This window comes from Myotis yumanensis, unplaced genomic scaffold, assembly GCF_028538775.1.
Source record: "Myotis yumanensis isolate MYYU_CA2020_CCGP unplaced genomic scaffold, mMyoYum1.0.hap1 SCAF_7, whole genome shotgun sequence".
In the NCBI taxonomy this organism is placed as follows: domain Eukaryota; kingdom Metazoa; phylum Chordata; class Mammalia; order Chiroptera; family Vespertilionidae; genus Myotis; species Myotis yumanensis.
Genome location: NW_027223758.1, coordinates 6,127,375 through 6,151,083, shown reverse-complemented (window position 1 = coordinate 6,151,083; position 23,709 = coordinate 6,127,375). Strand labels below are relative to the sequence as shown.

The following is a 23,709-nucleotide window of genomic DNA, read 5'->3' as shown; positions in this document are numbered from 1 at the left end:
GGCAATGTATTTATGTTTAAACCTATAATTTTACAGTTGGCTTTTTAATTACCCTGTCTGTTCTATGTTCTTTTGGATTGAACTTGCTGTTTTTAATGCCATATTTTCCCCTTTGTTTATCTCAGTTACTTTCTTTTATTATTCTTTAAGTGTTTACTCTAGAAATTACCTTTAGCATCCTTGACTTATTCAAGTCTAATATAAGGTATTACTTTTATCATGTTCCAGCAATTCAAGGATCTCAAATTCAATTTCTCTGCTTCCTGCCTTTTATGCTCCTATAGTGTATTTTAATTTTGTAACTTAGACCTCATAGGACATTTATTATTGGTATACAGTCAACCGTCCTGTCAATTTCCTCCACATGTTTAATCTTTTCCTTGCTTTATATTCTGCCTGCATTTCTGACTTTTCATCTGGGATTATTTACTCCGTTCTGAAGAACACTATTTTGTATTTCTTTTAATATACTCTTCTGGTGCTCAGTTATGTGTTTGAAAATGTCTTAATATCATCTTTTCTTAATTGAGCTTTTATTTAAATATAATAAAAAGTGTAGTTCAATGATTTTTTAGCTTGTACGTGTTGAAGTTGTCAAGATAAAGAACATTTCCATTATCGCTGAAAGCTCCCTTTCTAGTGTATCCACTCTCACCTCACCAACATACCTCTCTTTCTGTGATTTTAAATTTGATATAAATGGAGTCATATATACTCATTTATGCTGCTTTCTTTTACTCAAAATACTCTTTTTCTGATTCATTCATGTTTTGATTTCTGAGTAGTATTCCATTGTGTTAATATACCATGATTTCTTTATCCAATCTCTTATTAATGGATATTTAAATGGAGTCCAGTTTTGAACTGTAATGAATAATGCTGCTATGAATTTGTATACAGCTCTTTTTGTGGACACATACACATGTTACTCTTGTGTACATATACCTGAGGGTGAAATTTCTGGTTAATGTTTATTATTTATCATTGTGTAACAGTACCTTAAGACAGAATGAACATGTATTACCTCACAGTTTTGGGGACTTAGAAATCCAGTTTATAGCTGGGTTAAAGCTCTTGCGTGTCTTCACAACATGGGAACTGTCTTCCTCATAGTGAGTAATCACCAGAGCCCAAGATGTAAGCCCCAATGTCTTTATGACCCTATCTGTCCTTGCCTTTTAGCCTGTTGATTACAGACAGCATCAGCCCCATTCACAGTGGGAGGATCCATAGGGCCAGGATCCTGGCTACCACAGTTGGTGTAAAGGCATATTTAACTCTGTAAGAAACTGCTCTTTTCCAAAGTGGTTGCATATTGTTTTTCATCCCCACCAACAATACATGGAAGGGTCATTTGCTCCACATCTTCACCCACAGTTATTTTTAATTTTAGCTATTTTGGCAAGTCATAATCATTTTCCAGGTTTATTTTCATTGGATATAGAATTCTTGGTTTTCAGTTATTGTTTTTCAGACCTTTGAAAAAAATATATCCAATTTTCTTCTGGCTTCATCTGTTTTGATTGAAGTCAGTGTCAGTTGCGTTGCTCTCTTGATAGTGTGTCATTTTTTTCTTCTGAGTGCCTTCAGGATTTCTTGTCTTTGAGTTTCAGCACTTTTTGACATGCGTAGGTGAAGTTTTCATTGGATTTATCCTGTTGGGCTCATAGTATTCTTTGCATCTGTGGTGTGATATTTTTCAATAATTATCTCATCAATATTGCTTTTGCTCCATTTTCTCTTCTCACATTCTCAGACTAGTGGTCCTTGTAGTGTAGGTTTGTTTTTTTCTGTCTCTCATACGCTTTACTGTATTTTCCATCATTTTTCCCCATGCTTCAGTCTAGGTATTTTCTTCTAGTCCTTCATTCATTTCTTTAATATATTTTTTTCTAACTAATTCTAATCTGATTGTAAATCTATCCATTAAGTTCTTGATTTCATTAATTACCAATAGGTTTTGTTTGTTTTACTTTTTTTTTTCTATGCTGAAAATGTTAGGTTTATTTTTTATTTTCTTAAACCGATGAGACATAGTTATTTAAAGTCCACTTTTAATGACAATAACAGAGTGGAAAGTGGATGATTATTGGAGTTGGATAATGGATTCTACTTTTGTGTATAAGTGAAGCATTTCATAATAAAGTTAAAAAGAAAGCTGTCTGATAAACATTCCCTGGAGCACCTGCATTTCTCTTCATTGTCTTTTAGCTTGATTGTTGGTAACACTGACTTGTCACCTTGCGTACATAGTTTATGTTTTGTTGCATTCTAAATATTGTTTAGTGAAGTACTATAAATAATTTGTGGGTCTAATTCAGAGTCAGCAAACCTGCAACCCAGGAGCCAAATCCAGCCATGCCAGTTTATTTACTTATTGTAGCTGTTTATTTACTTATTTACTTATTGTAGCATGGCTGCTTTCATGCTACAGCAGCGAAGATGACAGAGACCTTGACATGCAGACCTACAGATATTTACTGTGTGGCCCTTTTCAGAAAATGTTCTCCAATGCCTGCTCTACATGTTTTCCTCCACATACACAAACCCAATCCCCTACCACTAACTTGTGATACTTGTGAGTAAAAATCTAAACTATCTTTTCTAGTTTAGATCTGTGTCCACCCCAGTAGTCTAACACCTCATACTGCCTTTACCCTAAACCTGTGTTTACAATCTTTGTGCCTTTTTGTTGTTGTTTTTTGTTTTTTTACTTAGGGTATTGGCTAGACTCTCCAGTACAGTGTAGAAAAAGAAGTGTTAAGAGTGGACATCCAAAAATATAAAAATAATAATTAAAATAAAGTGGTCTTCCACACCTTGTTCTTAGATAATTACTAAAATTAAGTAATGACAACCAAAATGTTTGTGAGAATGTGGAGGATTTAGATATTTATACATTTCTTTCGGGAGTATAAAATATTGGACTTCTTTGGAGGACCCCTCATATTAAGTTAAACATAAACCTACCCTATGACCCAGCAATTCTACCCCTAGTTATTTGCCCAAGAGAAATGAAAATACATTTTTACAAGAAAACTTGTGAAAAAGTGTTTACTATAGTTTTATGCATAATAACCAAAAACTTTAAAAGTCACCCAAATATTTTTCAACCCAAGAATGGGCAGCCTTGGCCTGTGTGTCTCAATAGTTGGGCATTGTTCCTTGTACCAGGAGGTTACTGGATTGATTCCAGGTCAGGGCACATGCCAGGCTGTGGGCTTAATCCCTGGTAGGGGGCATGCAGGAGGCAGCCTATCGATGTTGCGCTCTCACATCGATGTTTCTCTCTCCCTGTCCCTTCCTCTCTCTCTAAAAATCAATAAACTGTTTTTTTAAAAATTGTAATCGACAAAGTGTGATGTAGTCATATAATGGAATACCACACCGCAATAAGAGAGAATTAACTACCAAATACAGCAGTGGGCAAAATAGGTATACAGTTGTGAATATGTGAAACAGTTTATTCTTGTATTATTATTTATTCATTATTGTATTATTTCCCATATGAACAACTGTGAACCTACTCTTGCCCACACCTGTATAGATGAATTTCAAAAATATTGTTCAGTGGAAAAAGCTAGAAACAATCGAGTGTATAGTTTTTGGTTCCACATGCATGTAATCCGAAGTCAATCAAAACTGACCCATGATGTAGAAGTCAAAAAGGGCTCGCCTGGGATAGATGCAAGAATAACTGGAAATGTACACAAGGGGACCTCTGGGACTATGGAAATATTCTTTATCTTCTTTTGGGCAGTAGTTACACTAGAATATGAAATGTCAAAATGTATTGAACTGAAAACCTACACCGTATACTTTATTTTATGTTAGTTATACTTCAGTAAATGTGTTACTGAAGTGTTAAAGCCCTGTGTTATAAACACTGAAATTATTCCTGGTTTTCAAATGAGAGAACTGAGGCAAAGAGAGGTTAATTGACTTGTCTAGTAATATGCAGTTTGTGGCAAAACTAATAAGCAAAGTTGAACAGTCTGGCTTAAAAGTCTGCACCCTCAGTCAGTATACTGCTCTTGTCTCATACACTGGGGCTCAGCAAGTGTACTTCCAGAACTTTAGCCTACAGATAAACTCACATACTTTCCAAACCATGAGGTTAATAATTGTACAGAGTTAATAATTGCAATATTGTTGATTAGTGGAGGTCTGATTATATAAATTGTAATGTAGTCATTCAATATAATATGATAAAGGAAAAAACAGCTTGAGAAATTTTATATACTTATGTTGAATGATCTCAGTATAGTATAGAGGGGAAAAAAAATTAAAGATATGTAGTAATTGCTACCATCTGTGTTAAAAAATAAATAAAGGAGAATTCAGGGGAAACTGTATATACATGTGCTTATATAAACCTGAAGTATTTTTGAAAGGAGACTTAAGAAGCTGAAAAGATCCGTTTCCAAGGTGAGGAATTGAATGGCTGGGAGAAAGGGGTAGGAGGGGAACACTTCAGTATATATCCATTTTGTACATTTTGGGTAATGAAGCATGTGAATGTATTACCTATTCAAAAAATTAATGAATACAATTATAATTTGGAAATAACTGAAATAGCTCATCACACACACAGTTGCCTGAGCTGACAGAAGCCTGCCTCAGACTTTCAGAACTCTCCCTCCCCTTATACCAGTCAATACCTGGTGCTTGTGTGTGCCAGCCTCAGTGTCCCTTCTTGCTCATCAAACCTACCCCATCTTTCTTCCTTCCTTCTTTCCTTTTCTGTCCAGTTTCTGCTGGATGACCTTGCTCTCACCGTCCTTAGTATTCCCCAGTTTTTGCCCATCTATCTGTTTTCACTTCCACCCCATAATGTCCTTAAAAATACAGATCCATCTCCTTCATGAACTGGTTGCTAAGGGCCTGGTGTCTAGCAGAGGGGCTCCAACAGCCTGCTTCCAGAATTCACCTCTAAAACAGGTGTGATAACTTCATCCCTTCCTTCCCTCTCACTTTTAGCTGTCTTTCCATATCATCACCTGTGAGATGACTTTAGATAGTGCACAGATGAACATTTAAATTTCCATTGCTAAGTATTTTGTGGTCTGCTAGGAAAAATAAAACTAGTCCGCAAAACCTGTGGGTTTTTTAATTTTATTAATGTTATTGTTTAGACAAGGCTAAGTTTTAAAAAGTGATTTTTTTTACAATATTCAGTAGTAAATAATTCAGATGGAACACTGATACAGCAGGCATGGTGCCCGTGGAGCCCTGGCCTTTGGGGAACGGGGCCACAGAGAATACACGTCCATCAGTGCTAGAGTGCAGTGGCTTGCTGCCTTTCATCCACTATCTGTCCCTGGATGCCTGGAGACTCTTTTGTGGTCACCTAACTGCACTCACCACTCCACCCCACCCCAACCCTGTCTTGTCCCCATCTGCTCCCTCCTTAACTTCTGGGTTTAGCTCAAACTTGACCTTTTCACTGAAATCCTCCCTAGTGTATTAGTTTCCTAGTGCTGCTGTAACAAATTATAGCAAACTTAATGGCTCACAGGAACACAGATATATTTTACTAGAGGCCCGGTGCATGAAATTCATGCACTGGAGTGTGGTCGGAGCGCAGGGGGGGGGAGTCCCTCAGCCTGACCTGTGCCTTCTCCCAGTCCGGGACCCCTCAGAGGATGTCCGACTGCCGGCACTCAGACATCCCTCTCACAGTCTGGGGTTCTTTCAGTCCAGGACTGTTCACTCTTTACTGCCCATCTGCAGCAGAGGCAGGAGAGGCTCCCGCCACTGCCGCTGTGCTCACCAACCATGAGCCCGGGTTCTAGCTGAGCAGGCTCCCCCTGTGGGAGAGCACTGACCAGCAGGGGGCAGCTCCTGCATTGAGCATCTGCCCCCTGGTGGTTGGTGTGTGTCATAGCGACCAGTTGTTCCACCGTTTGGTCAATTTGCATATTTGGGTTTTATTATCTACACTAATAAAAGACAAAGATGCTAATTGACCGTACCTTCGCTACGCCCCAAGCCACGTCCACCAGCCAATCAGAGTGACTATATGCAAATTAACCCAACCAAGATGGTGGCCGGCAGCCACGGAGCTGGGGCAAGCAAGAGGCTTGGTTGCCCGGGCGATAGAGGAAGCCAAGCTTCCCGCCTACCCTGAGCCGGCTGTGGCCTCCGCTCATGGCAACAAAGTTTCAATTATAGAAGACAAATAAATCCCAGATACCTGCTTCCAGTCAGCCTCCACTGGGAGCTTGGGTGGCTGGGGGCCATGGCCAGCCTGCAAACAGCCATCAGCCCCTCCCCCAGGATGGCCCACTCTCATGGGGTGAGGGTCCCTGCTGAGGGGCTTGGCCAGCCTGCAAACAGCCATCAACCCCTCACCCAGACTAGCCACACCCTCATGGGGTGAGGGTCCCTCCTGGGGGGCTTAGCCAGCCTGCAAACAGCCATCAGCCCCTCACCCAGGCTAGCCAGGCACCCCAGCAGGACCCCCCACCCTGATCCAGGACACCCTTCAGGGCAAACCAGCCGGCCCCCACCTGTGCACCAGGCCTCTATCCTATATAATAAAAGGGTAATATGCAAATTGACCCTAACAGCAGAACGACTGGGAATGACTGGTCACTATGACACACACTGACCACCAGGGGGCAGATGCTCAATGCAGGAGCTGCCCCCTGGTGGTCAGTGCGCTCCCACAGGGGGAGCTCTGCTCAGCCACAAGCCAGGCTGATGGCTGCCAGTACAGCGGTGGTGGTGGGAGTCTCTCCCGCCTCCTCAGCAGCATTAAGGATGTCTTACTGCAGCTTAGGCCTGCTCCCTGCTGGCAAGTGGACATCCCCCGAGGGCTCCCGGGCTGCCAGAGGGATGTCTGATTGCCAGCTTAGGCCCAATCCCCCAGGGAGCGGTCCTAAGCCAGCAGGTGGTCATCCCCTGAGGGGTACCAGACTGCGAGAGGGCACAGGCCGGGCTGAGGGGGACCCCCTCCCCCCCCCCCCCCCCCGAGTGCACAAATTTTTGTATACCGGGCCTCTAGTATAGGATAATAGTGGAAGTCAGAAGTCTGAAATCAGTTTCACTGGCTTAAAGTCAAGATGTTGACTTCAAGCTGGTTCCTTCCAGAGGCTCTGAGAGGAGACTTTGTTTCCTTCCCTGTTTTAGCTTCTGGTGGCTCCCTTAGCTGGTGGTCCTTTCATCCATCTTCACAGCACATCATTGCAGTCTCCACTTCCATCTTACATCCCCTTCTCTCTGGCTCCAACTTCCCCTGGGCTCTCTTATAAGGACCCTTGTGATTATATTAGGCCCACTGGATAAATCAGGCTCCTTATCCATCGAAAGATTCTTAGCCTAATAACATCTGCAAGCTTCCTTTTGCCACAGAAGGTAATGTAGCCATAGGTTCTTGGATCGGGGTATGAATGTCTACGGAGGAAGAGCCATTATTGAGCCTCCTGCACCTGGCATCCCCACTCTCTTGGGTACTTACATTGGGCTTTACCTCTGTGCTCCCACAACTCTGTCCATCGTTTGGTGTCTCATTGAATGTCTGCTACCTGAACAATCCTCCCACTGTGAGCCTCCAAGGGCAGGAATGGGGTTGTACTCATCTTGGCTGCCTGTGTTCGTGTAGTCAGGTAGAAGGCCACGTGTTTGAGGAAGTAGACCAACGAGTGCAAAATGGTGATTGTTGGAAGAACAGTGGAACTCAACCAAAGGCTTCCAGTAAGGAGGTCTAAATGGGGTCATGTATAAAAGTAAGAGAAGAGTACCTGATAGTAATGACCACTTAGTTGAGGCAGCTAGTTTCATCATTGGTTCTGTTGATTTTATTGTTTATGATGTGAAAGGTTATATATTATGTTATTATTGACAAACTTAGGAAAGAGGAGGCTAACTCTTCATTATTAAACATTTACATTTATCTTTATATATATATTTAAAGAATATAAATATATATATTTATATTTCAAGAAATGTTTTGTGATTTTAAATATTTTCCCCAAAGTTTTAGAATGACAAAAATGTAGAAACTCCTAAAGGATTTGCTTGGGATGACCATGAAGTTGTGAAGCAAGCCACCTGTTGTGCAATGCTCTGGTTTGAGTGGGTGGTGACTGATTACCAGGAAGCATTGTGCAGAGTGAGACCTTAACCCTTAGATCTCGTTAGCTTACGAGATTTTAGAGTTTAAAGGAAGGGTTAAAAATAAGCATGACTGTGGAACCCACATTAAGTAACTGAATTTACGGATACTCATAAGACTTCTGGTTTTTTTGAAGCCACTCTAACGTAAGACAGATGTGCCTTTATATTCAGCTAATTCTCACTGAGCACCTGGTAAATTCTGGCACCACCCTAAATTCTCCTGAAGGCCCCTTGGTGTGTTCAGTAAAGGAACTACTAGATTTCATGTACCTTTTATCTCCATCTTGGTGTATTCAATGGTGTTTCTATCAGTGTATATAACCTAGAGATCCAGGCATTGTTTGCATGAGATTTAGAGTTGTTTAGAAGTTTCAATATTTTGTTAATTTTTAAATGTGCTGAGTTGTTCATCCTTAAAAGGCACCATATGTCATTTTGGGGATGACAGCATCCCATGTGCCACTACAAGAAAAGGGCTTGCAGTGAAGAGAGGTCCTAGAATGTGAGGGCAGGGCATACCTTGTTCTGAGAGAGCCAAACAAGTCCACTGTAGTCAAAGAAAATAAATTTTAAAACATTTCGTGACAAGTATTTTCATTGGGAACACGTACTGTGACCGGAGATCATGACTACTTGGTGTGCATGAAAGTTATATTTTGAGAATGTCATGAAAAATGGAGAAGTCTATGAAAGGCACTCTAGCTTTAGGAAATAATGCTAGTAGGGATTTTAGATTAAAGAGGTAATAAGATCTGCCTAGGCAGAGTGAAGAGCGATGGTTGAGTAGTGAAAAATAAGGTTATCAGACAAGTAAATGGCAGGCTGGAAAATAAAAATGTGTCATTGGGATGGCAGGAAGCCATTGCCCGTTTTTCAGAAAGCAAGATAGGGAAGTTATCATACCCTCCCCATCATTTAACTTGAATGGTAAAGGAGTGATCCTAGAGTTCAAGTGACAGTGGGAGGGAAAAATTGTAGTAGTCTCACTTAAAGATTAGGGTCCAATTTTTGAACTTATATCAGGGATTGAGGTTCAAGTGTAGATTAAATATAAAATGAAGAACCAGACAGTTCTACAAAATTGGATGCAAGTAACAAAGGACATAAACTGTTGTTGCAGACCAGTTTCAGTTCTGTGGAAAGCAGACCGCATGTACTGATTGAGAACTTGGAATTTGGGACTTTGGGGGGGCGGGGGCTGGAAATAAGTAAGCTCTGTCTTTATCATGTTCAGTATGAGGTGGTGATGAGAGTTTAGATGGTACAGCTAAGCTAAATTCAATCAGATTTAGAATAGTGCTGTCCTCAGCAGATAAAAATGTGAGGCTATGGGAGAGAATTCAAGTGAGTCATTCTGCCCCAGGGCTAGCCCAGAGCTCCCTAGGGACCATTTGGAAGAAACAACTGGGCAACACCCTATCTCATATGTGACCCTGCATCCAGGCGGTACCACTACATAGACAAACTGAATCCAAATGTTAAGAAGGATGAAATGGTTTCTACAGGTATGACAGGCCAAGATTTCAGACTCTCAAAAATCAGCAGAGATGTCTATTGCTGTAAGGAGGCTTTGGTGGAGCTCAGGGGTGGCAAAGTGAGGGAGGTGTAGTCATCTTACCATAGCCACCTGGCTGGATCCTGGAGGTGAGACCTGATTCTACACATGAGCCACCAGCAAAGAGACCTCATCTAGTAGCACTGCTTCTTCCTTAGCAAAATCCAAGAGTGATGGAAGGACTGGTAATTCTTCCCTCTAGCTCCTGGGTTTTGCCTATTGCCTACCACAGGGGATAGAACTGATGGTTCAGCAGGCAGGAAAGACTTCCCTGGACATAGTCAGCCCTGGTCTAGAGGCCACAAAGCCAGCTGCAGTTAGAGAGCCACGGTCACCTCCGATCTCAGCTCTGCCTGCACTTCATAGGCGGTGCTCCGAGAAGGGCATAGCCAGAACATATTAGAGTTGTGAGAGTAAGGACAGCAACACGGCAAATACTCTGTCAGAACTCTAGGATAGCATGGAGGAGGGAGACGAGAAAGAAGTATAGCAAGGTCCCTGCCCTCATGGAGCTTACATTTCTCCTGGGTGAGTGAGAGCTTGAACAAATAAATTAAAAAAAAAAAAAACATAAATAAGCTGATCAGACAGTGTAGTAGTGCCCTGAAGACAAAAGGGGTGATGTGTGTATTGCAGAGTGAAGTTGGAGTGGGAAGCTGCCTCATTTGGGTGGACCACACAGCTTTCTGTAATCTTTGGCAATTGACCTGAGACCTAAAGAATGAGGAGCATCTTGCCACAGGAGAACTGGTGGAAACGCATTAAGGAAAAGTCTGTGTGAAGGCAGAAACAGGAACAATTAGAAGGATTTCAGACTGTGAGGAGGTGACTAATTTATGACTGCAGTGGCCGGGGCAGGATGTGCTGGGATCATGATCCAGGGCAAGGGTGATGGGTGAATTAAAAAGACATGTCGGATTCAGCTGAAGTCAGAAAAGGAAATCACAGTGCGAATGGAAATTTGTTTCTTCTTAAGTTGGGAGGGTTGACTGGGGAATATTTTGGAGGATTTAGGGTTTCTAACCTCTATTTTCTCTGCAGAGGCAGAAAGGAGCTTTTGTCCTGAAAAGGAGGGTAGCAGAAAGTGGTAGAGAGTTGAAAAGCATCATAAGAATGTGGAATAATTGCTGTATGGGATGAGGGGCCTAAGAGGTGGCCCAGTGGAAATAGGATCATCTCACACTGGCCCACACAGCTATGTGACTTTCCTCAAGCAAAACATCCATCCCCACCCACACTGGGTGGAAGAAGCCAGTGAGAGGCTGTTTGGGGCTATTCTGGGTGGTTGAGACAGGACAGTCAAGACTCCTGAAGAACTGGCAGTGTGGGTAAATGATGCCGATGATCAAAGGACAAGAAGCCAACGATGTAGACCCAAGAAAACCCAAGTGGAGAGCTTTGACACAAGAAGACATTGGTGTAGAGAGGAAGGGTGTGTTGAGGTGACCATGGGAGGAGCTGGAAGGATGGCCTGGGGTCAGAGACAGGAAGTTGGGTTTAATCCTTTCAGATACTTTAATTATGTGACAGCTGCCATTCTGTCTTTCCCCTGAGTAATGAATCTGTACTTTCATTGAGGGGGAAATGGTTGGCAGGTAGGTTGAACTTCAGTGAATTTTAACCATATAATGAAACGTTTCCTTTTAATTGTTACATATACCTTTCTCAGCCTTTTGTCTACTGAAAGTATATTTCTTCTCTTGTTCTTTGCACAACCATAATGGATGTGTTGGATGCCTGGGCTCTGTTAATAGGCCTCTATTGGACACTCGTTGTCACTCTTAAATGGAACACCACAGCCATAATTGATGGAGAGTTGAGTTGCAAGCTTTTAGGACTAATTGTAAAGTCTAAACTAAAATGTTTCCGGGAGCTGCCTTAAAAAAAAATAATAATAATAATAATAATAATATACCTTGTGTAGATATAGTGCTTTACAACATACAGAGCACTTTCATGACATCGTATCATTTAATTTTTACAATAAACGAGTCTGATTGAATGCTTAGATCTCTGCTGAGAAATCGTGCTGCACATCCTGATTTAATCATGGTGAGTTGCCAGAAGTTCTCAAAACAATAACCATTTATTGAGCACCTTCTATGCATAAAGCGCTTTACTAAGGATACCTAGGGGTACATTTCCAGTAAATAAATATCCAGTAAATAGTACCTATCCAAAAATGTGATCTTGCCAAAACCGGTTTGGCTCAGTGGATAGAGCGTCGGCCTGTGGACTGAAAGGTCCCAGGTTCGATTCCGGTCAAGGGCACGTACATTGGTTGCGGGCACATCCCCAGTAGGAGATGTGCAGGAGGCAGCTGGTCGATGTTTCTCTCTCATCGATGTTTCTAACTCTCTATCCCTCTCCCTTCCTCTCTGTAAAAAATCAATAAAATATATTTTAAAAAAAAAATGTGATCTTGCTTTCTAACTTCTTTTCCCTTCCTCATCACAGTCACTGTTTGGGAGGCTGCTTGCTAAACCATAATTTATATAAATATTGCCAGGAATTCAATTGTAGCAGAATTTAAGTTTTTTAAAACTAAGGATTCTGATACTTAGCTAAGGTCAGTGATTCTTCAGAGAGCCATTCTATCGATTTCATCTTGTACTGTCTTAAAGTTTATGTAGCTATTACACGAATCTCAGAAGTATTTCAAACATCCAGTGTATTTGGAAGTGCTTGAATGGGATGTTCAGGGTATGGTTCCAACAGTGCAGCAGGGCCCTTGGCCCCAGGGGCTTAATATCCAGTAGAAAAGGAGAGACAGTCATCTCCAGGGTCTTTGATGTTTTGAGCCTGGGGGACAAAGGACTCCCAAGATGGAACTATCTGGGTGCATTGGCGGGTAGAAGATAGTATTAGAGCCAGGCCTAGCCCCAGAGCAGGACTAAACCTGTGTCCAGGAGCCCCTAGGGTGTCCAAACATGTGCTCTGGGCCACCATGGCACCGCAGAGATTTTCCAAAAGGTATGAGACACCCCCCTCCAAATAATAGGATTCCTACTTCATAGGCCCCTGGGCAGAATGGTCCCTCAGCATGAGTGATATGGCCTGCACACCATCATTCCTTTCCCATCAAAGACTAGGTCAGGCTCTGATGTGGCCCATTAAGGTCAGCTGAAGGGCTGTTTTGCTACTGAAACAGAGGTGATCACCAGGGTGTGGCTTCTCCAGCTATCTTCCTGCTCCTTGTCTAATGTCTTACACTAGCTCTTATTTGGCTGTACATATGGCCATGTGGTTTGGGAATGGGAGAGCACAAATCCAAATGGCCTAATATTTTTTAATAGAGTACTAAATTCTATTATAGAAAGCTCTTCCATGTTACCATCTTTTAAAATAACAATTTCTGTACTTTACAAGGGAGAGTATTGTCTGGATTACCAGTTATACAGAGCTTAGGCAGACACAAGCCAAAGAACGCTTTCTTTTTTATGTTGGGCAGATCTGCGTAATGCTTTATTTTGACACAGACTATGCAGCCAGTATCTGATCGTCTCATAAATACTCCAGAGGGGACCACAATGAGAACAGAGTGTGGAGCAGGAGCCTGAGCGTTAAGTCTAAATGATGTTTCCGACTGGGGCTGGCAACATGCTTTAAATAATTGTATTCTGATCATTTAGGTCTCTCTTTATAGGGCATCCTTTATGACCAAGACTGTCCAGTACCAAAATGAGCTACATAAATTCCTAATCTGGGATACAGCTGGACAAGAACGAGTAAGTACTCTTTAATTTACTATGTGTTTTTTGAGGCCCAAATAAAGCTCCAACTAAACCATTGATGTCCCTGTCGTTTCACATTACCCACTCCTCTTCTGCGCGCCTGAGATACATTTATTCCTATTTGCATAGGACAGCCTTTTTCTTTTCAATTAGAACCACAAAGTCCACTGATGGAGAAAGTGGTAATGGGTACTGAGGGCATTTTTATACTTTTTAGTGTCTTAAAGTAAATGCTGACTAACGGGCTTGATAAAATCCCGCTTAGAGCATTGTGTGTAATTTGGGGCTCCGTCCTCCCACAAAGATAGAAGAGAATTAGTGGTAGAAAGGGAGAGCTAAGCACATCTCATTTATAGCTGCCTTTTAAAAGCTAAAGAGGGAACTTTTCAGCATATAAAGTTTGAGATTTAAGTGAAATGAATGAGCTAACACACTGCTTTGCAATAGGTACTTAATAAATGCCTGATGATAAAATTGTCCAAGATGGTTATCTGCTTAAGGAAGAGCCTGAACCAGATGTGGGAACTGGGCTGAGGCATCACAGTGCAGAGTGGGGATGGGGTGAAGCCCACCCAAGTCATACAGGAGTGGGGAGGTGGGTGGGAGAACACACACCTGCCTGCTGCCTTATTTTACTCTGGGCCCTAAGTCTGATTTCCCTGTCGAGGGGTGTCTGGCAGCCACCCCATTATTCAGCTGCTGTTTAATTTTGTTTTCAAACAGTACCATCAAATAGAACATCTGATGGATGCACAGTGCTATCTTAAGCTCTTAAAAGTATACCAGAAGTAATCGGAAGAAATAGTCTGTCATCACAGTCTTATCTAAGACAGCAGAGATACTGTGTGTGGTATAAAACCTGACAGAATCATCACAAACAAACAAAGGAAACAAAACAGCCCTTACTGTTGTCCCGGACGTAGACACCATGCATCTGTACAGATTTAATGTCCTAGGTTTGTCTGATAGCTTGCTTCTGTTGGTTTTAATGCTGAATGTCATACCCTGTGTCGATTGCTTATCAGAGGTCCAGCCCCTAGTCTCCATCTCCCATGCCTTGTACTCTGTATCTGCATGGAGTATTTAGGACAGCTAGGCCTTTGCTAGCCATCACTCTTCCATCCTTCCCAAGTGTTGCTTCCACAGAGCCTTCCTAAACATATCTGTAGGCACAGTTGTGGTGTCTGTCCTATTAGCCAAAAACTCATGTGGCTCTTCAGACTGATAACATATGTGCCCTTTCACTGAATCCCAAGTTTCAGTTTACCCCTCCCATATAGTTGATGACACAGCAACACCCTCATCATAAAGAATCATGCTGTGATATAGAGTCCACGATGCTTTGAATCCGTATGCACTGTGATGTGGAGCATCTCTTTTTTCTAACCACAAAAAAAGAGTTAATAGTGTTTATGCCTCCCTTGCTGCTGCCATAATAGCAGAATCCTATTAAGATGTTCTTTGTTTTTTTGTTTTTGTTAATCCTCACCTGAGGATATTTTCCCATTGATTTTTAGAGAGTGGAAGGGAGGGGGGATGGAGGGAGGGAGGGAGGAAGGGAGGAAGAGAGAGAGAGAGAGAGAGAGAGAGAGAGAGACATCAATGTGAGAGATACATTGATTGGTTGCCTCCCACACCTGCCCTGACTGGAGTCTAGGCTTGAACCTGCAATCCAGGTTCATGCCCTTGACCAGGAATCAAAGCTGTGACCCTTTGGTCCACAGCGACGAACCACTGAGCCAAACTGGCCAGGGTTTAAGTTTTTTGTTTGTTTGTTTGTTTGTTTTTCAGGGTTTAAGTTTTATGGTTAGCTGGTTTGCCTGCCTTTTCTTTCCCCTCCTTCTCATTGATTCTGCACCAGGAATAGTTGCTCTGAGGTATAAGGCTGCCTCACCCCTACCTGAAGCTCCATCTCTTAGCCAGGGGCTTGCCCAGGTAATGTAAATGGGGCAGCAGGCAGAGGTCAAGAGAACTGGCTGGTAGGACCCAGACCCCATTGGGAGACCTGAGAGGAGGTCCAGCCTATGGTTGCCAAGCCACTGCATTTCAGAAAAGTTAAACATGTAACAGTGAATCACAAATGGTTTGAAGTACTGTGAGCATCGTCCAGGACATATCTGTGAGCTTGTTCTGATGGCAGTGTGTCCTGGGCAAGGCCTCCCAAGTCCCTGAATATGCCAGCCTTGGCCAGAGTTTCCATTTGCACCTCCTCCGACCAGTTATCCTCTAGGACCCAACCAATGTACCCTACCATTTCATACCCTCACACCCATGAACTATGGTTTCCTCTGCTTTGAATACCCACTTCCACCTTAACCTAGAAAACTCGCCTCTCATGTCACCTCAGGTGAGGGTGGATTTTCCTTCCTGTCCTGCTGTTCTCAGATAAGTACCCACAATGCCATACACCTATGTTGCCCAAACCTGAATCCAGAGGTCATCTTTGACTCCAACCTCCCCCTCACATTTGCTCCAAATAGATCTCAAATCATTCACTTCTCTCCTCCACTGCCAGCACCATGCTCTCAGACACCTTTAGCTCTCAGCCAGGTGTTCCTCCCTGCTATCACTCTTTCCAACCCCCACCGCACTATATCATTTCTCACAGGACTCAGAGGAGTCTTTTGGAAGCATAAATCAGACCAGACCTATTATCTTCTTGCTTAATACCCTTCACTATCTTCCTGTAGCTCCCCTCCAATAGCCAACCTAGGACCAGTGGCCTACAAAGCCTGGCATGGCCTGCTCTACCTTCTCTCTTCACCCATCCTCCCTCTCACCCACTGAGTTGCAGCCCACTGGTCTCCATTCAGTTCCTCAGACTCTGCCCACCATGCCTTTACACACAGCGAGTCTTCTGCGGGAACTTCTCTCCTTACGAATCTTTTGGTTTCAAGTTAACTGTTATGCCCTCAGACCCCACAGCTAATAGGGCCCCAGTTCATTCTCCATCAGTGTCCTTGATTTATTCTCCTTAGGACCCTCATTCTAAGTTGTAAATAGCTATCTGTCTAGTCACCTTTGGTGGCAGTCTCTCCCCCAGACTGTAAGCTTGGGAGAGCTGGGACCTGTGTCTCGCTCACTCACTGCTATATTCCCACTGCTCGAACAGTGCCTGACCTAGAGCTGATGTGCAGTACTGGTCACCAGTCATTAGATAAACTCTTCAGCACATCTCTTTGTAGTCTGAAGAGTCTTTGATTGCCCTTATCCATGGCATTGTACCTGTTTCCTTACTTATCCTCTGTTTTCTGTAGTAACGAGATTCATTGTGAAACCAAAGTCATTGTAAAATAAAAACCCTTTTGGGTGAACCCTGTTTTGACCCTTGCAGCTGTCTATTAGTTTGATGGGCCAGTTGCAGTGGACTGCGAGTGATTCATTAAGTCGGTGAAAGAGATTCTGGAGAACTTTACAGGTGTTGTGTAAAGCCAGTGATGGTCGGATCTTCTTAAATGAAGTGATGATGATACAAGTGCTTCAGAAGATAATGATTTGTATGTAGAAGGGTTGAGAGCCCTAAGGAAAACTGGTGGAATTCTCAAGTAGTTTTGTAAAAATTATCCTTTTTAAGTTGGACCAGGAGAGCCGAAATGAAATGGAAGCTGTCACCTTGCACCAGCAAGCGGTTTCATCAGAAGAACCAGTCAGCTTGGCTCATTCATTCAGCAAACTAGCTTCTGGGTGCAGTAATAAACCTGAGTTTTTTTTTCAAATGTCAGATTAAATGACACTTATTTTTATAACTTAAAATTTATTTTCTCAAGACAGAGCCTGCCAGACCTTTTTGTCCCTATTTTCTGTCCTTAATGACTTCATTTTAGGTGACATTTTTTCAGTCATCCTTCACTAACAAGGATTCGTACAGTAGTCTGGGGGCTGTGCACAAAGCACCACAAACACGTCTCATAAATATGCCATAAGTGTCGCAACATTTCAAGTACTTGTTGCCTGTGATCATATAAAAGAAAGCTGCTTAACCAAAGTCCAGTAGACACTGCATCCAGTCCTTAAAGGTTTAAGCTCCTGAATCCTCACATGTTACTCGGATGACTCTTTCCGGAGGTGACACCAGGAAGGCTCACTTATTGTCACCGTAGTCATGGAAGGAACTGTTTTTGGGTTTCAAGTCAGGAAAAAGTGCAGTAGCCTACTATCATCAGAGCTAAAGTCGACACTATGGCCTGTGGGCTAAGTCTTGCTAGCTGCTTGTTTCTGTAAATAAAGTTTTGTTGAACATAGCCGCACACTTACTTGTTTACATATTGTCCTCGACTACTTTCATTCTTCAGTAGTACAGTTGAGAAGTTGTGATCAAGTGAACCGCAAAGCCTGAAATATTTAATACCTGGCCCTTTCCAGAAAAAGTTTGCTGAACCCTTATCTGGAGCCAGATTTGGAGCAGGGATGCGCGGACATCCTTTGAGTCTCTTTTTAAGCTGCCACCTTCCTTTATACAAAAGGACATGAAAGAGTTTCAATGTCAGTAATGGCGGAGTGGCTTTAATGGAGTCACCCGCCCACAGACAACAGTTCTCTGGAAACTGGACAACACATTAAACAACATCTATTAGAAGGTACTACCAGATGCAGCCAGACACTCCACTGGGGGAAACCCACATTTTTACAGTTTTTCCCAGGAGGGTACTCCCAGTCCATGTGGTACAGGGTAGCTATGACTCGAGTAGAAAGCCTGTCTATTTAGCTTGTGGCTTCTGAGGACAGACTTTAGGGCTGCTAGAGCAACCGAGGAAAGAAGAGGCAAGTCCCAGAAAAGGGGGACCCAACAAGGAGGGAAGCCCTAAAATCTGCTTATAAATTCCCATCAAGGCTTTGCCTGTCCCCCAATTGTGAATGCACGGGGAAGACACTGAGGCCCCCAACGGAAGGCACAGCTAGAGAGGCAACGAGACTGAGCAGAGATTGGGCTGCTGCTCGTCTGTCGCAGGAAACATCGAGTTTGGGGTTTGAGTCCAATCCTGCCGTCTTGGAGGGATTGGTAAACACCTTGGGCTTCCATTGAAACCTCAGAAGGATCAGGCCTCAGGAGCAGACACCATGTCCAAGGACTAAAGACAGACCCAGACAGACTTAACCCTAACCACCAGCAAAACCAATCTCACGATGAGTAGTCAGCAATTTCACACTCCTCGGAGAAAGTAAAGATAGTTTAAGTTGTTCAAAGATTTAAGGAAAAGTAGTCTTATCTACTTTGTACAGATGGGGAAGCTTGCACAGAATGGAAACTAATAACCATATGGAAATGGTAAAACTGAAAACTGTAACATCGAAATGAAAAATCTGCTGGATGGGTGACAAAAATGAGCCAATCAGAAGAACAGGGGAAGAGTGGGGAAATAATAAGCATAATCTCGGTACCACAGGGACAAATCCACACAGTCTAACATTTGTGTAACTGAGACCCCGGAGTGGGGAGCGGGGACAGAAGAAAAGGGATATTTCAAGAAATAATGGCTGAAAATTTCCCAAATCTGGTGAAACATGTCAACTCACAAATCCAGGCAGTTCAGCATACCCATTAGTACAAAGAAAACTACCTTAAGGTGCATCATAGTCAAACTGCTGAAAACCAGAGTTAAAGAGGAAAAGCTTGTGAAAGCAGGCAGAGATAATAAACACGTTATGTACAGGGGGACAGTATGAATGATGGCTAATGTCCCACACAAACAGGCTAGAAGACTGTAGAACAGCATCTCTAAAGTGCTGAAAGCAAAAAAGTCACCCTGCCAAATTATCTTTCAAATATGGAGTCAAAGTAATGACAGTTTTAGAAAAGTAAATGCTGGGAGGATGCAGCAGCAGCCCCAGAAGGGTTTCCGGCTGACGGGTGACACAAAGTGGTAACTCGGACCCATAGAAAGCAATATATAAAAATCCCTTTTCTCAGCTGATTTAAAGGCTACTGGCTATTTACTGCAAAAATTACAACATTGGATTGTATAGTTTGTAGTGTATGTAGATTGAAAATACTAGTATTTTACAACAGCATATAGGACAGTGGGATAAAAAGAATGAGACTTTTGCAAGGTTCTGGTATTGTACATGGGGTAGTACATTTTTAAACTCTAAGTCAATTGTGGCGGTGTGGGGGAAATGTATATTGTAGTTATACAAGCATACCACATAAAAAGTAATGTAAGAAGGTATAGATAAAAAGCCAATGGACAGATTATTAAAATTAAATACTAAAAATATTCAGTTAATGCAAAAGAGGGAGGTAAAGAATAGGATTTTTTTTTTAAATATATTTTATTGATTTTTTACAGAGAGGAAGGGAGAGAGATAGAGAGTTAGAAACATCGATGAGAGAGAAACATCGATCAGCCGCCTCCTGCACATCCCCCACTGGGGATGTGCCCGCAACCCAGGTACATGCCCTTGACCGGAATCGAACCTGGGACCTTTCAGTCCGCAGGCCGACGCTCTATCCACTGAGCCAAACCGGTTTTGGCGAGAATAGGATTTTTGAAATGGAACAAATATAAAACAAAAAGCAAAATGGTGACATAATATCAGTAAGACCAAATATATCAGTAAGTGCATTAAATGTAAAGGAACTGAACGTTTCACTTAAAAAGACAGAGTTTAGCAGCATGGGTCAAAAAGCAGGATCAGCCATGTGCTGGCTGACAGAGGACTGCCTTAAATACAAACAGAGATAGCTTAAATAAAAGAATGGAAAAGGATAGTCTATGCCCGTTATAAGCAAAAGAAAACCATTGTGCTTATGTCAATATCAATGGCGTAGATTTGTAGACAAGGGTTATTGTCAAGGTTAAAGAAGGTTAAAGAGGAGCATCAGGGGACTTTCTGTGTTGTTAGAAATGTTTACTATCTTGGTGGGATGTTTACGTGGGTGCATCCACATATGTCATTTTATCAAAACTTAAGATCTTTTATCAAACCTAAGATCTTCGTACTTTTCTATATGAATCTTACCTTCCAAATTTGAAGGTAGAAACAACAACAGCCTTGTAAAGATGTTGCGGTATGGTACATCAGAAATGAAAGCTAATGCCATCCCTTTGTCTTGCCTGTACACTCCTGCTCCCCTCATGCTCTCCTTGGAAGTCAGCCCATCTTCCCCACCCAGGAATGCAGTTCCGTCTATGTAGTACTTTCTTGCTCCTAACCTGTATTTTTTGTTTTTTTCTCTGTAAAACAACATATTTTATTAGGAGTTATCAGGCTTCTGTCCAGAAGCAGGGGTCTTTCTCACAGAGACCAGTGAAACTTCCTATGACACTGAGGTTGGGGTCTGGCTTTAGTTTGATATCACCCCATACTTAGCAGTTCTTACTTGTGTTTTCACCAATTCTGGCTTTTCTACAATGTGCAAGCACTAGGCCCCAGAGAGAAAACCATGTAAACAGACAGGCTACCTTCCCTCATGGAGTTTACAGTCAAAATTTCGCTTTCTTTTGTAAAACTCAAATGAACATGGAAGTTTAAAAGCCAGAGATCAAGCTCATTAGGTGAGAAGTTGCAGACTGTCATCCTGTACGTGAGCTGTACAGCAGATGTTAAGCTCTGCGGACAGTTCTTACCTGAGGTGGGCTAGCCACCAGGGCAGAGAGTAAGGTGGGAGGACAGTGGGAGCCCGTTCTATGTTGGATCTGGTTTCAAACTTGAGGTGTAAGACAGAGATCAATTACAGCTAAAATCTTCTCTTTAAATTTTGGCATCACAGTCGCTGAGTGAGATGCTCAAACCAGCACATCCACATGGCCAGAGAGCCCAGGTGACTGGGCAGAGAGCAACAGCATAATGTCTCACACTGGTTGAGAGACATGGCCAGCTACTCAGCCTAGCCCTTTAAATTGTTCTTCTGCTCCTCCTTCCTTCTCTTCCCTGTCATTCCTCCTTCCTTCCTTCTCTTCCCTGTCATTCCTCTTCCTTCCCTTCCCTGTCATTCCTCTTTCCTTCCTTCGCTATCATTCCTTCCTCCTTCCTTCCCTTCCCTGTCATTTCTGTCCCCCTTCCCTTCCCTTCCCCTTCCCCTTCCCCTTCCCCTTCCCCTTCCCCTTCCCCTTCCCTTTCCCCTTCCCTTTCCCCTTCCCTTCCCCTTCCCCTTCCCCTTCCCCTTCCCTTCCCCTTCCCCTTGCCCTTCCCCTTTCCCCTTCCCCTTCCCCTTTCCCTTCCCTTTCCTTTCCCCTTCCCCTTCCCCTTCCCCTTCCCCTTTCCTTTCCTGTCATTCCTCCCTTCCTTTCTTTCCTTCCCTGTTATTTCTCTCCCCTCCTTCCTTTCCTTTCCTGTTGTGTGCAGGATGAGAGAGGGGGTGATGAGTGGAAGGAAGCTGTGTATACAGAGTTAATTTCATGTAAATGAAATTAGATACTTACCCACATTTGGGAATTGCCACCTGCATGGAATTAGGCAGAAATGGAGTTACAGACTCATCCCAGTATGGAGGGTCGACATGTCCTCATTTCTGGGGTACCATCAGCATTCATATGACAGGGTCTTCTTCATGACACCCCAGTGCAGCCGCTTCTCTGGAGAGCTATTTGCAGCATGATTTTTATCTCCTTGATCGTTTGAGGAGCCGAAGTTTAAAGGACTATTGAATAAGTGAATTTGGGAACTATAACATTGAGTTCAATTAAAAAGCCTTTTTAGCTGAAACAATTGTTTATAGCACTATATTTAATTCCTATAAAACTGTATTCTAAACTATCTTCTGAGAGACATTTCAGTGTTACATTAGAGTTGTTGCCTTTGGTAATCACTGCCTCATTTGCTTTAAAGCATCATATCATCTTGGGCTTAGAAGAAAGATTACCTTTTGTGTAGGGATAATGGGTTTAAGAGTCTAGTAAAAAACATTAACCAGTTTTCCCAATTTTGTTGTTTCTTTTTCTCTGCAGTTCCGTGCCTTAGCGCCCATGTACTATCGAGGGTCGGCTGCAGCTATAATTGTTTATGATATCACAAAAGAAGTAAGACCTGTATTGTGTTTTCCAGACTGCTTTGAAACCCCTCTTGGTTGCTTAGCTCCCCAGTTGCTTTCCCCTTGTGTGTTACAGGAGACCTTTTCAACATTAAAGAATTGGGTAAAGGAGCTTCGACAACACGGTCCACCTAATATTGTAGTTGCCATTGCAGGAAATAAGTGTGATCTTATCGATGTAAGGTAAGTTATTAGAACAGGAGATTACAATGCTGATCATGTGTTCCTTTTCTTACCGAGCAATATCCAGTTCAAGAATCTTGCTTTTACTTTATCTCTGGCATTGAAAAATCCCTTTTCGTTGTGTGGCTGGACTCCTCATGTTTCAAAGTAAAATTAAGAGTTCAGGCATTTGGAGCCAATTAGGTTATGTATGTAGACAGGTATGTAATTTATTTAATGTTGGTTGCATCAGGCTTGACATGATCTGAGCTTAGCTCCCATGAAATAGTATACTGGAACAGGGAAAGCAGGTTCTCAGGAAAGCACATTTGTTAGAAGTTTCTGTGGACCACTTCTATAATTCCCAACACAGGGGCATTACTTTGGCGGGTGGGGCCATTCTCTGATCATTCCACTGCATGCATTGCTAGCAGTACATTTTTGTTTTGTTTAACCATAGACACGAGCCATTCGTGGCATCCTTTGTCATCATCAGTCTGCTGAATTACTGGGTAGGTGGGATAACATGAAGCACTGATGGGTCACATTTCTGATTTGCAATCATTGCCTTTCAGAGAAGTCATGGAGAGAGATGCTAAGGATTACGCCGACTCCATCCATGCGATTTTTGTAGAGACCAGTGCAAAAAATGCGATAAACATCAATGAACTCTTTATAGAAATTAGTGAGTATCTCTGTGCCTTATGGCTTTTTCCTGTGCAGGGCAACTTCAAACAGAATTGTCTTTCTGGGTGGAATTCCTTCCTCGTCTCTGGTACGGTTCTCAGTGGAATGAGAGTTGAGAGGGTAAGAGTGACAGCGGTTTTCATGTCATGTAATTGCTGGAGAGCTGCTGCCTGACGACTGACCCTTCTATTAAGATCGTTGCTACTAATAAATTATGCACAGGGCCGGGAGGGCCAGGAAACTTGCCTCTCCCCCTTTCTCTCTTTGTGTGTTCCAGTGAGTCGTCTAAAGTCATTGAGAATGAATAAAATAAATAAGGGGAAGGGAAATACATGTAGAATTCCACTGTAAGGAAACCCTCAAAAATTAATACTAGGCGAGTAAAAGGTAAGACCTGTTTTCCTCTCCCTCCCCCTATCTAGTGTTAATATGATGACACTAGATGGAGAGGCTGCTGCATACCTTTGGGACCCTCTACA

The 23,709-nt window shown here is 42.6% G+C and overlaps 1 protein-coding gene across 4 annotated transcripts in view; it reads left to right on the top strand.

The window, feature by feature from the left end:
* Positions 1-23,709, top strand: part of RAB22A (RAB22A, member RAS oncogene family) — a 66,160-nt gene that overhangs the window by 26,569 nt on the left and 15,882 nt on the right. For 2 of the 4 annotated variants that reach the window (XM_070419705.1, XM_070419704.1), the window contains exons 3-6: positions 13,323-13,404; positions 22,299-22,370; positions 22,458-22,564; positions 23,119-23,228. In XM_070419705.1, coding sequence (XP_070275806.1) covers positions 13,323-13,404; positions 22,299-22,370; positions 22,458-22,564; positions 23,119-23,228 — 371 coding nt within the window. The remainder of the gene's footprint in view (positions 1-13,322; positions 13,405-22,298; positions 22,371-22,457; positions 22,565-23,118; positions 23,229-23,709) is intronic. The other 2 variants (XM_070419707.1, XM_070419706.1) reach the window with 1 other exon arrangement.